Raw genomic sequence first — 14,320 nt, 5'->3', positions numbered from 1 at the left:
AACTATAAAATTAAATTAGTTGATAATATTTACGGATTGACTAGAAGCATGGGTTCTCTGTTACTAAGTGCCCAAATAGAACAGCTATATCTCTGCGGACTTATAACACTAAAATACGTGATGGGCAGAGTTATCCTACGTGTATTTGTTTGTTTATTGAATTTCGCGCAAAGCTACTCGAGGGCTATCTGCGCTAGCCGTCCCTAATTTAGTAGTGTAAGACTAGAGGGAAAGCAGCTAGTTATCACCACCCACCACCAACTCTTGGACTACTCTTTTACCAACGAATAGTGGGATTGACCGTAACATTATAACGCCCCCACAGCTGAAAGGGCGAGCATGTCTGGTGTGACCGGGATTCGAACCCGCGACCCTCGAATTACGAGTCGAACGCCTTAACTCACCTGGCCTTGCCGGGCCTCCTACGTGTAACTTTATGCTTAATAAAACCAATAGTTTGTGTTATTCGTATTGTGATAAGAATGCATTGATTGGTTAACGATATATTTTGCACTGTAAAGGTGCTAATTGGTACGTTTAACCACTATTAAACTATTAGTCAATTATACTTACATGTCCAACGCTGGTACAGTGGTAAGTCTACGAATTTATAACGCTAACATTATGGGTTCGATTCCCCTTGGTGGACACAACAGATAGCCCAACGTTGCTTTGCTATAAGAAAACATGCACACACTTAATCACATTCGACGGCAATGGTATTGATTAAACTTCTCTTTGTGTGTGAAACATGAAAATCTTATTTTAATCACATTTGATACAAAATATGAGTGATCCAAAAATCAAATTTATTAAAGTTTGACAATTGTTGTTTAAAGGTGAAGGTTAACCACTTTTATCTAATGATGGTGTTTGTTAGTATATTTTGAATTTCGCGCAAAGCTACACAAGAGCTATCTGCGCCATCCGCCTCTAATTTAGCAGTATAAGATTAGAGGGAAGGCAGCTAGGCATCGCTATCCACCGCCAAATCTTGCTCTACTCTTTTACCATCGAATAGTGGGATTGATCCTCACATTGTAAATCCCTACGGCTGAAAGGACGATCACGTTTGGTGTGACGGAGATTCGATCCCATCACTCTCAGAATGAGAGTCAAACGCCCTTACCACCTGGGCATGCAGGGCCATAATGGTATAATTTTGTAAAATGACCAAACTTCGACAATAAAATCAAATAGAAATATTATCTTAGGAAAAAGAACTATACTTTGAGGGTGATTAATTGTTTCTTGTATGTATTTTAGGTTGGTTACTAATGTTCAACTTGTACAAAAACATTAGTAACCGTTCTCTTTTGGTGCTTTCTAGTGAACAAATGTTATGGGACATACATTTTATTTACTATCTGATATACGTTTAGTTATTTGAAATTTTGTGAATTACATTAAATAATAATTAGTTAGCAATGTGTAATAGATTTAATATGTAACATGGGAGCAATTAATAAGTAATTTCTTTGCTATGACATTGAATAATTAATTTTCAACGGCTACTGTGAAACATTGTCATGGACAAATTTGTTTAAAAAAAGAGGTGTGTATAATTATGCAAAAAAAGTACCTACGGTGTGATGAACTTAGTATGTATTTACATTATTTTACACAAATTTTGAAAAGTAGTTCTGCACACATGATCAAACGCATAGTTTGGTGATGTATATGGCATTCATCATGAACTACTGGATGCACTCATGATATGTGATATTACTTGACAAAATGTATCTTCAACGGGTTATATTTATTTTTGAACTTCGTGTGCTATGTGTAACAGAACTGTTTCAGTACGGTAGTGTTTTATGTTTGGTTGAGTATTTAATTTCAAGCAACTGAACTATTGTTATAACATTAATATTAATTGGATTTTATATCTGTTCTGTGATATTACACTATCGTTTAACCTTGTGTGGTTGTAATTTAGTTTGTTGCTTGAAATATAACGTTATTATATTACCATCGTTTAACCTTGTGTGGTTGTAATTTAGTTTGTTGCTTGAAATATAACGTTATTGTATTACCATAGTTTAACCTCGTGTGGTTGTAATTTAGTTTGATGCTTAAAATATAACGTTATTATATTGAAATATCCAGCGATATATTTTAGACGTTTTAAAATGTCATACAAATTCAATGCTATCAAAAAAGAGGCAGTAATTCTCAATAGCTGCGGCACTCAATTCCTTTAGACAGGATTAAAGTAAATCTATCTATTAGATATTTATTTTTTATTTTATTAGCTATATTTTTATACCCCAGCAATACCAAGCATGGGGCGAGTGTGTATATCCCATTCGATTTTATTACTCATCAGGCTATCTAAATGCCTACCTTTAAACTGAAATTATATTACACAGGCTTAAAGTAATCTATGAGAACGTGATCAAATACATCAATCAGAAAATTTTGACTTTCTGAGTCTAAAACTGTAATTAGATCTCTGATCGGTCAAGAGATGACGAAGCCACGCGGTAAACATTTGTACTTGAAAAAAATCAACACAGAACCATTCTACGAGTCGCTATAATCGCGGCCGATATACACATGTATATATATAACTATACAAATTCATGCTTGCCTGTGTTTGAAGTTGTATGGATCAATCTTGGAGATAGAAGAAAATAACTGTTGCCAAAACACTGTACAAACCTGGATACGTTCACCAAACCATATCTTTCTAAACAGCTCAGATCCTTAGTTTTATTAAAATTTCTAGTGTGATGAAATACCATTTTAAGTACAACTATATGACAGAGTAAAAAAACCCTGCTATTCCAAACATTTTAAAGCGCTACCTACAGGATTAAAAAAGAGAAAAGCACGAGAGCTAAAACGATAAATTCAATGAATTATTTAGTTCTTGCTCACATAGTTATTCTGAGCCTGTTGATTATAACAGATATTTAACGGTAAAAACTTATAACCAAAGATATACCCAGTTAAAAAGGAAGACAGGAAATTTAAGACGTTAGAATTATTAATTCAATTATTCAAAGAAAATGCAGATGTGGAAATTAATTGATATTCATAAAATACGCACAAGCTCGTGTGGTGCGTTACTTAATAATGCGTGTAAACAACAAAAGCTACTACATACATATTGTACAGAATATTATAATACACTAATTAATAAAAACCATATTAATGTTTAACTTATTATTTTCATAGTTGTATAAAAGAAACATTTCTTAGCTCTTAAACTAATGACAATAAAACCTGATAAAATGAATATCTATATTTATACAGATATCTTCAAAACGTCTTCTCCATGATTTGCTTTTTCAAACATATAAAATAAGCGGTCTTAAAATCTTGTTTTAAATACATGATGAAACAAAAGTCGAGCATCATCATGATGTTTTAAGTTCTACTCTTAGTATGATTCATCGACGCTATAGTTGTGTTTCATTAATTGTCACAAATTAGTTTATTACAATAATGTGTTGCGATGTCACTAATCTTGAACAAGTGGCTAGAATTATCTTGTTGTGACGTCATGTCGTGTTCTGAACACTTAACATTTCAAACAGCTGTAGTGGCATGGAAGACAACTGACTTTTGCATTATTCTGACATATAAAATACAAACAATAACCCGAAAACAATGCTACATTACATATAATGGTTCACACAATAAAAGAACAGTATTGTTACTTTTCAGTTGTTGCCTCTTTAGAAAAGTAACCTTCTCGATGGAAGATTTTCCGAGCACGTTTGTTGTTCACTTGCCTCGATGCAAATATATCATGTGTGCCTAAAACTAAATTATTTTGTTATTTACTAACTTAATGAATACATTATTTCAGTAAACTTGGGTTGATCAATCCAAGCTTCAGGTCCCCCAAATTTGTCGAAACGTTTCAACAACAATTACGCACAAGATATATCAAGTACACACAAAAAAGAAATGGCAAACACTATTTAAATCACTACATTTCTCTAGCGGATGTAAGCAACAATATCAAAATAATCCATGATTTATTGTTGTTGTTTTTTTTCATTTCTATGCATTACATATAAAATTTAAGAATGGTTTCCTTTTTGTTTCAGTTACGTTTCCTGTAAAAATAAAACGCCTCTCAGTACCACGTTGGGTTCGGAATGGGACGGATCACGTGATTCTTGACTGTGAGTATAGTTACACTGTCAGTGATGTCCGTCTTGTCGTAAAATGGTTCTTCAAAGACCAATTAGAGCCAGTTTACCAATGGATTCCTGGATTGGAGAAACGACATGTGTCAGGAATTTTGTTAGGTAGACTCAACTTCAATTTTTCAGTTGATCCAAGTGATCGTTACTCTCGGTACCGTGCTCTTTATATTCTCAAACCAACTTTAGAAATAAGTGGGAAATATACATGTGTGGTTACGTCACTCGCTAGTCAAGACTTACGTCATAAAGAGATGCTGGTTTATGGTAAGCATTAGTAATATGCACTATCACTAAGGCTGATTTTTTTTTTTAAATGGCAAGAATAAATATAGTAATTAATCCAACATTAGTATAACTTTTATCATCATCTGCTAAGGTGAAAGAAACAGATATTGTGACACACACGCACATAGTCCTGAAGTTACACATTCTTGTGAGGTTTATAAGTTACCTTGTTTAACAATCAAAATAACCTGATAATGTTTCTGGTTTCCAATTTGTGATTAATTTCTTGGCATTTATATGCTTCAATACATTGTTCATAGCTACTTGCCAGTAATGGCATGTCGTGATTAAAATTACGCTAGTTATATTTATTTTATTACTTTAAAATCTGGAAAGACACTTTTAGGTGTTATTTACAGTTGATGGGAAACAAAATTATGGTTTCTTATTGAAAGTAATCTATACGCAATGTGTCTTTATATGTTTACCGTTTAAAGAAGTACGAACATTCAGATATCTTAAGAACCTATACAATAATACTGCACTGTAACGATATTTTCAATATATGCAAAAAAAAACATATTATATTTGTGAATTTAAATACGTAAAATTATGATAACTGTACATCCTTGGAAAAAGTAACTTTTTTATGTTAAAACTCATAATAGAACCAGCATGAAGCAGTATAAGCTCGCGAAATTAATAGTATTTTAAAAATGGTTTTAAAGCTAACAACATTTTTATGTTTTAATACGACAACTGCGATATATGAAACACACGAGGTAGCATACAATGTGATTATTACAGTTGCTGGCTCGATTCTTTCCAGTTCAACATCATATGGTTAGTGCAGAATTTAAGTGTTATAAGTCGTTAGTAACTTGAATTTTTTATAGTAAACTATTCCTAGTTGTATTATTATTACCGGAAATTTTATTAGTATTAATTTCATTAATCAGAATTATGTATTTTTTATCGACCTACCTCAATCACTTAGTAGTAAATTTGAAAGCTTATAACACTAAAAATTGGGTTTCCTTACACACCATTGGCACAACCACAGATAGCGTATCAATAACTTCATGCCCAGCAAACAGTAAACAAATTGTATTCCTTTAAAATCTATTTAATGATATAATAAACTTCTGGCTGGAAATTACTTGTTTTTAATTTATCTCGGATTCAGTAAAACATTGTCGTTTATTTCTTCTTACCTAGCTCCAGCAAAGAATTTTTCCGTATCTCACAGCAAAGTAGCAACATCGGAAACAGACATATTTTGCGAAGCAACTGGTTTATATCCTCGCCCAGAGATATCTCTTAGTGTTGTTCTACCAGATATTCAGAAGCACACGGTGTTACAGGGAACTAAGAAGCAAGTAAACCTTACAAATGGAAGCTATTCCATATTACTTGCAAGGAGATTTAGTGAAAGAGATTTAGCCAAAGCGAATGTTCTTATTCTGGAGTGCAAAGTCTACATTCCAGGAACAAATTACAAAATAACGAAAGAAATTTCCTTTTACGCAGGTACTTGTCTTTCTTCTTTCCTTTATATTTCTCCAATTAATGTATTTTCTAAGTTGATTACATTGTTTATACATAAATGTGTGTATTTATATATATATGTATATATACAAACCAAAATTAAAAATATGTGATAGAATTGATACAAAAAAAAAAAAAAAAAGTTAAAGTTTTAACATTTTTGTATAATTAAACAGAATACAGATTCAAAACATAGTACATGTAATCTAATACAGCTCTTCGCTTTCAAGACAGTTTCCAATATAGTGTTTTCACATTATATTTAGTGAAACTGCATGGTAAATGAGAAATACTGTCGTTTATTTAAAATCTAAAATTTCCTATATTCAATGCAACAGATTTATTGTAGTAAAAATATTTTTTTTTCATATACTTCTCCTAAATGGTGATTGCAATTTCTAAACATTTTAAATACTTTTTAATTTTATTATTTCTTAAATTTTACAACTAAAATTTGTCCTTTACTCAGTTTATGAAACTGTAAGATATTTTCTTTTTATGCGTAGTACAGAACACATTACAACCGAGGCATGCGAGACACGCCTGACACTGAATAACATATATGGTAATGTCTGGTTACACTACACATTATTCAGCTTCGTTACAAAACTTTGTGTTTAACGGTATCTAACGCCCAGCAGATCAAGCATATACAAATTGTCAAAATACGAAAACATAATAGCAACCACAACACTAAAAAAATACTTAAAAAACTAACTCAAATTAAAGATATTGATTACTCGAAAATCGAAGTAAACAAACTTGTCACCAACTTCTGTGTGTATAATAACAACACGAACATTCAACTATATCGTGACAAAATTTAAAAATACGAAGAGATAGTTAAAACATTCTACGGGGAAAGAAATACGAGTCGAATGTTTTGGGATTTAAGTCGTGTGTTCGAAAGTTGATCAATATAATTATTTTTATCTTACCTGTAAGGAAAACTGAAAATGAAAAAAGCTATACCATTACAGTCAATTTCTCTCGGCAACTATATTTCCTTTATTATCATTCTATTAGGGTTTATTTTGTTGTTTCATAAAAGTGGCTAAGTTTGCGGAGCTTAGCTAATAATTTTAAAATAAAATCTCAACCAATGTTCAACCATTACGTTTTTGTCTGAATGTTTTGTATGACACAACACTACAGAAACATAATAACAGCGTGTTAAAGTGCTTTAAGTCTACATATCCCTTCATATACATTCAAGTTCTTTACAGTGTTACATATGAGTGTTAACTTCACCACTATACTTTGCAACAGAAAAGTTAAATTTCTCGCATGATATCTCCGTAATGACCTTACCTCTTTCAACTGCAGTTGACCGAACATTCAGCTTTCAAGATGTGCTGACGAAATAGACACCCTTTACGACATAACATAAAATTAAATTTTTCAGGAAAACCGACAGTGAGAGAATATTCATTTGGACTCAACCCGACTGTGAGATTACAGTTATGGATCGTTATTCCAATGCGACGAACCTAGGAAAAAATTGTACAAACCCTGTTAATTTAAATTAATCGACTTCTTACCGATTTAATCTCATATTGTTGTCTTCGATGAATAAAATGCGCGATAAATGTAAAAAATGTTGAACTGAAGATCGATTCATTGTGAATTTCTGTTTTCCTATTTTCTATGTTTCAAAATTTATATACATATATATATCACACACATATTTCTTATCTTATAAATGTTTTTTATAAACCGTACATTCTTGTAACCTCGTTTATTTTTCAATTAAACCATCTTGCAGGCCAAAGTTTCAAATGGGTTATGTTTCCCGGTGGGACAGCAGTAAATTTACGGACATACACCGCTTCACTTTGTGGTTCGATTCCCAGCGGTGAATAGAAAGCAGATAATGTAATGTAATTTTCTTCGCAAACAACCAATACATCAGTACTGTAAAAAAAGATACTCTCAAACCATCCTTTTTCATGTTAAATAGCATGAGTTATATATTGAAAGATTTGGAAAATGATTGCATAATTCCCTAAAATTTAATATGTCGTAATTCTGGATGTGCACTAAAAGTTGCACTTTTATATATAATTACAAGTTCTGTGTTATTTTATAGAATTTATGTTTCTTTGTTTTTTTAATTTTGCGCAAAGCTACAAGAGGGTTATCTGCGCTAGCCGTCCATAATTTAGCAGTGTAGGACTAGAGGAAAGGCAACTAATCATCATCGCCCACTGCCAACTCTTAGGCTACTTGAATAGTGGAATAGGCTGTCAAATTATAACTCCTCCATGGCAGAAAAGGCAAGCACGTTTGGTGTGACGGGGCTTCGAACGTGCAATCCTCGGGTTAAGAGTCAAGTGCCTTAACCACTTGGCCATGCAGGGCCGGAATTTATGTTGCATAGCTAGTGTTGTAAAAATATAAAATATCCAACTTTATACACTACAAATCGTTGTGCTCGGGTTGTGCCAGCATCTTCATTTCGTTTTAAAATGAAGAAAATTTTAACAATGGAGTCATCATGATATAACGATTATTCTCCTAAAGTAAAATCAAACCTAAGAGTTCAAATAAACAGAGCCACATCAAGCTATCTGTTGTGTCCACCGAGGGAAATCGAACCCCTGATTTTAGCGTTGTAAATCCGTAGACTAACCGCTATACCAGCGAGGGACCACCGAATGCTATAAATACTGCTGAAAATAACCCCCATACACACACACCGTCTGAGAACACAGACCTCAAAACCTGTTTTTGCTACCCGTAGTGAAAATAGAACATAATGTAACTTTGTGCTAAACAATAATCAAACAAATATAGATATACTCATCGTTTTTATCACAACTTCTTATTATAACAAAACCTGACCACATCACGTAACAAGTTTAAATTTACATGTAATGTGAACTTATCTCTTACATTGACATTTGTTCTCTTCTATAAAGCTACTTCACTATTCCTTGAAGAAAGTAAATGAATGTAGACGGGCTCGGCATGGTCAGGCTGTTAAAGCGTTCGAATCGTAATCTGAGGGTCACGGAATCGATCTTCGTCGCTCCAAACATGCTTGTCCCTTCAGCCGTGGGGGCGTCATAATGTGACGGTCAATCCCACTATTTGATGGTAAAAGAGTAGTCCAAGAATTGGCGGTGGTTGGTGATGACTAGCTGCCTTTCCTCTAGTCTTATACTGCTAAATTAGGGACAGCTAGCGCAGATAGCCCTCGTGTAGCTTTGCACGAAGTTCAAAAATAAACAAACAAACAAACGAAAGTAGTCGAAATCTTATTTCTAGACTTGTTGCAAAGGTAATAATACTCATTAGAAACCAAGAATATTTCTTTTGTCAAGTTTTTCCTTTACAAAACCATCAGAATCCAACTCAGCTATCACTGCTTAAAATGTCCGTTGGTAATTTTATATCAAAGAACTTTTAAAAAGTTTATCTTTGACATTTTGGTGAGTAACACATTGTATGTGTTTTATAATATGTTGTAATCAGAATAAATGCTCGTTTATGCTGTGCTTTTGAGGTTCCAAGGTAAATCATAGTTTTAACACGAAATTAATAATCATCATGATAGGCTTATGTGCTTCTTATAAAAATGTTTATTTCAAACTGTAACAAACCTGAATTTAATTAGTGAATCTTTTTTCCTTGTTTTGTTAGATGCAAGCATTACAAAATTTATTATGAAAATTATGATGCATAGTAAATCTTATTGATATATCATTACGTATAAAATACCGTATGATATATTTCATTTAAGTTACAGAAATATTTAATTATCTTATGTCTGTTAACGCTTTTAACTTCAAAGATCGTTATTTTATTCAATCTAACTTTTTAATTAGAATGTTACAATAAAAATCAAGCATCATTTGTACCTTATAAAAAAAATTTTCTGACAAAGTGACTAACCCGTGTTTTTATCTTTAGGCCTTTCTGATGTGAACAGAGGTGAGAACATAAATCATTTTAAAATTACTTTGTGTGTGTGTGTCATGAACAAATCTCTATTTCTTTGTCATTTTTCCGTGGATCGTTTAACCTTAAAGTTTGGAATGTACAATTAAATAAAAAATAACGTTATGTCATCGAAGATCGGACATTTAGATCTTTTATACACCACGATTTTGTTGCAGATGTTCACGAATATTCCAGAATTTAGAGAAGCTTTCCAACGTGTGAAAATTATGCAGTGTATGGTACAACCGTTTTCTTTAAAGACAAACGATCCTGTGGCTCTTGTTTGATACATTAGTCAGTATTTACAATCATGAATCAGTTTTAGTTACTATTCCTTTAATGGAGACTGTTGTTGTTATTTTTGTGGGCTAGATGGTCAGGTTAGAAATAATGATAGGAGAGGGGAACAACATTTAATAATAGCATGCTACTTTTAACAGAACATCGGTACTGACTGTCACAATGATAACGCCCCCACTGCGTGTTCAACCACTGTCATAGCTACCAAGTACTCGAACAAATAGAGCAGTCATATAAATAGGTTTAGAGTTTTTTGTTAAATTACACTCAACACGTCAATATATATCACAGGGAATTAGGAAAATAAACATTTTTTATACATGCTCCCACCGTAAAGTTTAAGTAAATACAAGTAAGTATGAGTTTAGGTTCGATCTTATCAAATGTGTTATGTTAAAACCCATTCTGAAATGTATTTCCGGACGACTGGTAGGGGTATTAACACTTTTACTAATAAGGGCGAGAACAACGTTTCAACCTTCCAAATTCATCTTCAGAGAGTTTAAATGTTACAAAATGAAAAATAAAATTCATAATTCTTTGTTAAACTGAAGATGACCTAAGGAGGTCAAAACGTTATTCGCTGCTTTATTTGTAAAAGTGTTAATACCCATCCCAGCTGTCCTGAGACACATTTTAACTTCAAATGGGTTTCTCGTCACCACGAATTCTGCAATGTGTTTAGTGGGGATTCTATCTGTATTTGAGCATTTAAAGAAAGTAAAATAATAATAATAATATCAAACACAAAGACTAGCATGAATTACATTAGTGTATAATATTTGACCAAAAACTTTTCAAATTTATAAAAGAAAAGGAAAAATATAAAATACTTATGTTCTAAGAGATTCATGTAAAACACATTAACGCCCTTTTCCTCTCTTTCGCCCATTCAATTATAAAAATAATCAGTTTTTAATGAGTAAAGGAGCACTCGAGAGCTATTCTAGTCTGATATAACGGAGGGATTTAAACATCTTTATTACACACTCACGGCCCCAAAGTACGGACCACGTTTCTGTAGCAAGAAATTGGGAACCGTGAACGTTCAGTTTCACTGCTGGGATACGTTACCGCTAAACAACACCCTACTCCAGAACTTTGAACGAAGATCCGAATTTCAAATCTCTATGTTTTTCTTTCTTTGTAGAAAACAACAACAACAATGCCTGATATCCTGTTTCATTGTTGTGGTATTTCAATAAATATCATAGACTTAAAGCAAATATTTTTATGTTATATAATAGTTTACTAATATAACTTTTTTGTTTCTTCATCGAAGTTTTTAATTTCAAATTTGATGTGTTGCCATTTTTCAGGTACATCAAGGAATTTCTCTTTGAGGTGTTTTCTTCTCTTTTTTGCTGCGCTTACCTTGACGTCCTAACATATCACATTTCATCAGAAAAACTTTATTCAAAGGATGCGTAAGGTATCATATTTATACAAGTGTCTATTCTTTATCAATAATTAATTTTAATCTCGGATACAACTGAAGCCTAAAATCTATAAAATATGAGCCTTTAACAGCTCTAGCACTTCTTGGAACGATTCGAGATAGTATATTATCAGAAATCTTTGTATTAGGTTTACTTTTAATTGTAAGTTTTTTCTCGATAACTTAAATGGACAAGGAATTTGTGATATAATACATTTCTTTTTTTAAACTAGATATCTACTTCGAGAGCAAGAAGTAAACTATTTACAAATTACGTCTTTATGTATGATTAAAATGTACAAATAAAACTTATCTTTAACATTCAAAAAAACTTTTCCATGAAAAACTCAATGTCATTAAAATATAATTTAATTTTGTCAGAAAGTTAATCATTTATGTATCAGGGATTGAAATTAGATGACAAATATGACCTTCTAAAACCATAGTAACCACCAAACTGTTTGAAAACCGAAAAAAAACTTTTAAATTCAGGCCACCTTTTTATGTTACCATTAAGAAGTTATTTGTACCAATTTTCCTTTCCAGGTTTTTGTGAAACGAGACATCGTTGAAGATAATTTGTAGATGAAAAGCATGTCAACTAATATGGATAAAGAATTTTGTTTTCTTTACTGTTACCAATTGTTTTGATCATTCGTTAATAAGTGCTTATAGAGTCGGTTATCAAATAAATAAATAATTTTGACCTGTGATATATCTGCGTTAGTTTTTTTGAGAAAAGCGAGGTCCGAATAAAACTTGTACATCTGTTTAAAGGCTTGCCTTGTTCTAGACGTATGTGTATTATTTAAATGTGTATAATAAAAAGTGGGTATGAAATTTAGTAAAGAAAACATTTAGACTAAGTTAAATTTACATTGCATTAATAATCACATTTATTTTTCCATAAATGACTTTAAAACAAATTAGATATTTCAATGTTAAAATATACAGAGAACTGCATGTATAATAAGCACATTTTTATATGATGGAAAACTGTTCCTTTCTTTTTTTACTTTGCACCAGCCACATGGGAGCTACCTGCCCTAGTCATCCCTTATTTAACAGTGTAAGACTAGAGGAGTGGCAGTTAGTTATCACCCCCTCCGCCAACTCTTGGGCTACTCTTTTACCAACGAATAGTGGGATTGACCCTCACGTTAGAACACCCCTACGGTTAGAAGACAGATCATGTTTGGTGTGAGAGGGATTCGAACCCGCGACCCTCAGATTACGAGTAGAGCTCCCTAATCTTCTTGCCATGCCGAGCATCCTGGAAAATCCAGACTTACTTATACATGGAAGTGAATCAGATACTATCCCAAAAAATATCCTTTTTATTCAAAAACGAACGAGACTGTATCAACTACTAGATCAAATAAGGAGAATTATAAAAGGTTGGAAAGCTATATAAAAATGTTCAGAAAAAATGAAAGAATATATACGATGCTTATTCTATTTATGGGCTGGTCTTAATATCGTGTCTAAAGCTACTTAGTTATCGAACACTAGAACACTTCACGTGCATCTGTTCTTTGCTGCATCTCTTTTATTTACTGTTTAATCTCAACAGAATCGCGGTAACTTAAAAGAATGATTTAGCACGGCACATTTTAATCTTCATTACTTAGATGAAAAGGTAGATTTGGTATTTAGTGGGCCTTTTGCGGCAACGAATAAAGCGCTAAGCACTGTAAAATTGTGCGCTGTAAAGCGAAGATCAAGTGTCGTTGTTTAATATTTGGTTAAAGAAAATGTGTATGCGTGTGTGTTTTCTTTTAGCAAAGCCACATCGAGCTATCTGCTGAGTCCACTAAGGGAAATCGAACTCCTGATTTTAGCGTTGTAAATCCGTAGACTTACCGCTCTACTAGCGGGGGACAGGTTAATAGTCGAAGAATTCGTGGTGGCTGCTATTGAATAGCCTGTGATCTATCAGTTTTACGCAACAATTGTAAAACAAAATTACTTAGTTAAAAGTAAAAGAAAACCCAATTAATTAAACATGCTCCTTATTGGTGGACTAATATCTAACTTAATAGATAAAATATAGACATTGTTCTATGAGACCTAAGCTTCTTTCTGACTCACTTGATGTAAAAACATTGTTTATTAGCTCAGCAGAAAGTGTCTGGACTTATGAAATTAAAAAGGGAGTATTTATACCCGAGGTTGGCACACCACAAATTGTGTGATCTTATAAGTAACAACAAACAATAATTTCAATAATTCCATAATATTCAAACAGTATTGTAATAGTTTTGAAAAACTCTTCTGTTTAAATACAATTACATTTCAACTACGCATATCTTGAAAATCTCCAAATATCGGTGTAATTTTGCGATACGGTAGCATGTAATTATTTAAAATGTTTCATATATTAGACTTTAAAATAATATATGTTATATGTTAATGGAAATATTTGTAAATGTATATTGTAACTTTAACCAAAAACCATTTTGTAATCTTTTACGTATACTTTTTAAACAAAATTAACATGTAGCGTAATTGAGAGCGTTATTGAAATACTGTATAACATCAAATTATTTGTGTGTGTGTATTAGTTTGTTGTAACTGAAAAACAAGACGAAACAAAAATAAATTAAACAGAAAACACTGCACTAATTCAAAGATCCTAGGGTACAAGCTATAATATGAGATTATAAAATGCACCCTCGGTTTTGAAGGTGAATGGGGA

General features: G+C 32.4%; 1 protein-coding gene across 3 annotated transcripts in view; it reads left to right on the top strand.

Moving 5' to 3' along the window:
* LOC143233136 (uncharacterized) overlaps nucleotides 1-12,335 on the top strand; it is a 52,087-nt gene extending 39,752 nt beyond the window's left edge. The window contains exons 2-6 of one of the 3 annotated variants that reach the window (XM_076469075.1): nucleotides 4,065-4,142; nucleotides 5,610-5,921; nucleotides 9,855-9,875; nucleotides 11,504-11,616; nucleotides 12,169-12,335. In XM_076469075.1, coding sequence (XP_076325190.1) covers nucleotides 4,065-4,142; nucleotides 5,610-5,921; nucleotides 9,855-9,875; nucleotides 11,504-11,571 — 479 coding nt within the window. In that variant the 3' untranslated portion in view covers nucleotides 11,572-11,616; nucleotides 12,169-12,335. Of the gene's footprint in view, nucleotides 1-4,064; nucleotides 4,431-5,609; nucleotides 5,922-9,854; nucleotides 9,876-11,503; nucleotides 11,617-12,168 lie in introns of all 3 variants that reach the window. The other 2 variants (XM_076469073.1, XM_076469074.1) reach the window with 2 other exon arrangements.
* The last annotated feature ends 1,985 nt before the right edge of the window (nucleotides 12,336-14,320 follow it).

The sequence above is a fragment of the Tachypleus tridentatus genome, chromosome 12, assembly GCF_004210375.1.
Source record: "Tachypleus tridentatus isolate NWPU-2018 chromosome 12, ASM421037v1, whole genome shotgun sequence".
Classification (NCBI taxonomy): Eukaryota; Metazoa; Arthropoda; class Merostomata; order Xiphosura; family Limulidae; genus Tachypleus; species Tachypleus tridentatus.
The sequence above is the reverse complement of the archived record's forward strand: the minus strand, read 5'-3'. Positions and strand labels throughout refer to the sequence as shown.